The sequence below is a fragment of the Canis aureus genome, chromosome 9, assembly GCF_053574225.1.
Source record: "Canis aureus isolate CA01 chromosome 9, VMU_Caureus_v.1.0, whole genome shotgun sequence".
Classification (NCBI taxonomy): Eukaryota; Metazoa; Chordata; class Mammalia; order Carnivora; family Canidae; genus Canis; species Canis aureus.
Genome location: NC_135619.1, coordinates 18,004,144 through 18,005,778, shown reverse-complemented (window position 1 = coordinate 18,005,778; position 1,635 = coordinate 18,004,144). Strand labels below are relative to the sequence as shown.

At 39.9% G+C, this 1,635-nt stretch overlaps 1 protein-coding gene across 1 annotated transcript; it reads left to right on the top strand.

The window, feature by feature from the left end:
* The first annotated feature begins 756 nt into the window (after positions 1-756).
* On the top strand, positions 757-1,124 carry LOC144321354 (large ribosomal subunit protein eL42-like). The gene has a single exon (XM_077910902.1). It carries the CDS (start codon positions 768-770, stop codon positions 1,122-1,124), a length of 357 nt encoding a protein of 118 aa, XP_077767028.1. The 5' UTR covers positions 757-767.
* Positions 1,125-1,635: the final 511 nt, after the last annotated feature.

Below are 1,635 nucleotides of genomic sequence, written 5' to 3'. Positions count from 1 at the left end.
GGTAGACAATGTCCTTCCTTTATATGAATTTAATAAGACATCACAATCCTTACTTTTAAAATAATATTTAAAGATGATAAAATTCTCACGGAAGCAGCAAAATATTGAGTGGGTAGAACAGACTCTTGTTTCCCTTGAGTGGCTAGAACAGTCTCTCATGTGTGTCTAAACACCTATTTAGATCATTCAAATGCCATACACGTCAAAACACTCCAACTTAACACTTCCTTTGGAGTCACGACAATCAGTTTTTTATTAGTGTCATTATTTAGCATTTCTATAGCACTTCACTTTTGACAGGTGCTTTATAATTATTTCTACTCTTATTTAACTCCTACTCATTCATTAACATGCAGTTACTTTCCCAATAAAATATCTATAGATTCCTTGACTAAATTGAATCTACCCAAAACCAAGAGGTTCAAACTTATATCAGAGTCTGAGGCAAACAGAACAAATCAAACAGATGAGATAGAGGATAGATAGATTGGCAGATAGATAGATGATAGATAGATTAGATAGATAGATAGATAGATAGATAGATAGATAGATAGATAGATGATAGATAGATAGATAGATAATAGGTAGAGAAACTAATTCCAAAGATCAGTAACATTCTCGTATTCTTGTCCTGGTTCAACAGCAGCCTGCAGGAATTATCAGTCATATCCCTATTTAGCCAGTGAGAGTGTGAATAAAAGACCAGTGGTCACATATGAATTAAAATTGATGGAAGAGCTTTCCTTGCCCATAGCGCTCTTGCAAAGATGGTGAATGTTCCTAAAAACCACCGGACTCTCTGCAAGAAGTGTGGTAAGCACCAACCCTACAAAGTGACACAGTACAAGAAAGGCAAAGATTCTCTTTATGCCCAGGGAAAGCGGTGTTATGACAGGAAGCAGAGTGGCTATGGTGGGCAGACTAAGCCGATTTTCTGGAAAAAGGCTAAAACTACAAGGAAGATCGCGCTGAGGCTTGAATGTGTGGAGCCCAAGTGCAGATCTAAGAGAATGCTGGCTACTAAGAGATGCAAGCATTTTCAACTGGGAGGAGATAAGAAGAGAAAGGGCCAAGTGATCCAATTCCAAGCTTCATATTTTGTTATGAAGACAATAAAATCTTGACATTAGGGCAGCCCGGGGGGCTCAGTGGTTTAGTGCCACCTTCAGCCCAGGGCGTGATCCTGGAGACCCGGGATCGAATCCCATGTAAGGCTCCCTGCATGGAGCCTGCTTCTCCCTCTGCCTGTGTCTCTGACTTTCTCTCTCTCTCTCTCTCTCTCTCTCTCTCTCTCATGAATAAATAAAATCTTTAAAAAAAATAAAATATTGACATTATGTTCATTTGGTTGTAGTTGGTCTTTTTTTTTTTAATTTTTATTTATTTATGATAGTCAGAGAGAGAGAGAGGCAGAGACATAGGCAGAGGGAGAAGCAGGCTCCATGCACTGGGAGCCCGACATGGGATTCGATCCCGGGTCTCCAGGATCATGCCCTGGGCCAAAGGCAGGCGCCAAACCACTGCGCCACCCAGGGAACCCCTGTAGTTGGTCTTTTTAAGAGGGAAATAAACTAGTGCTGTCAATAAAATTCCCCTGTGGGGCAACTTTTTTAAAAATAAAAATAAAAAAATAAA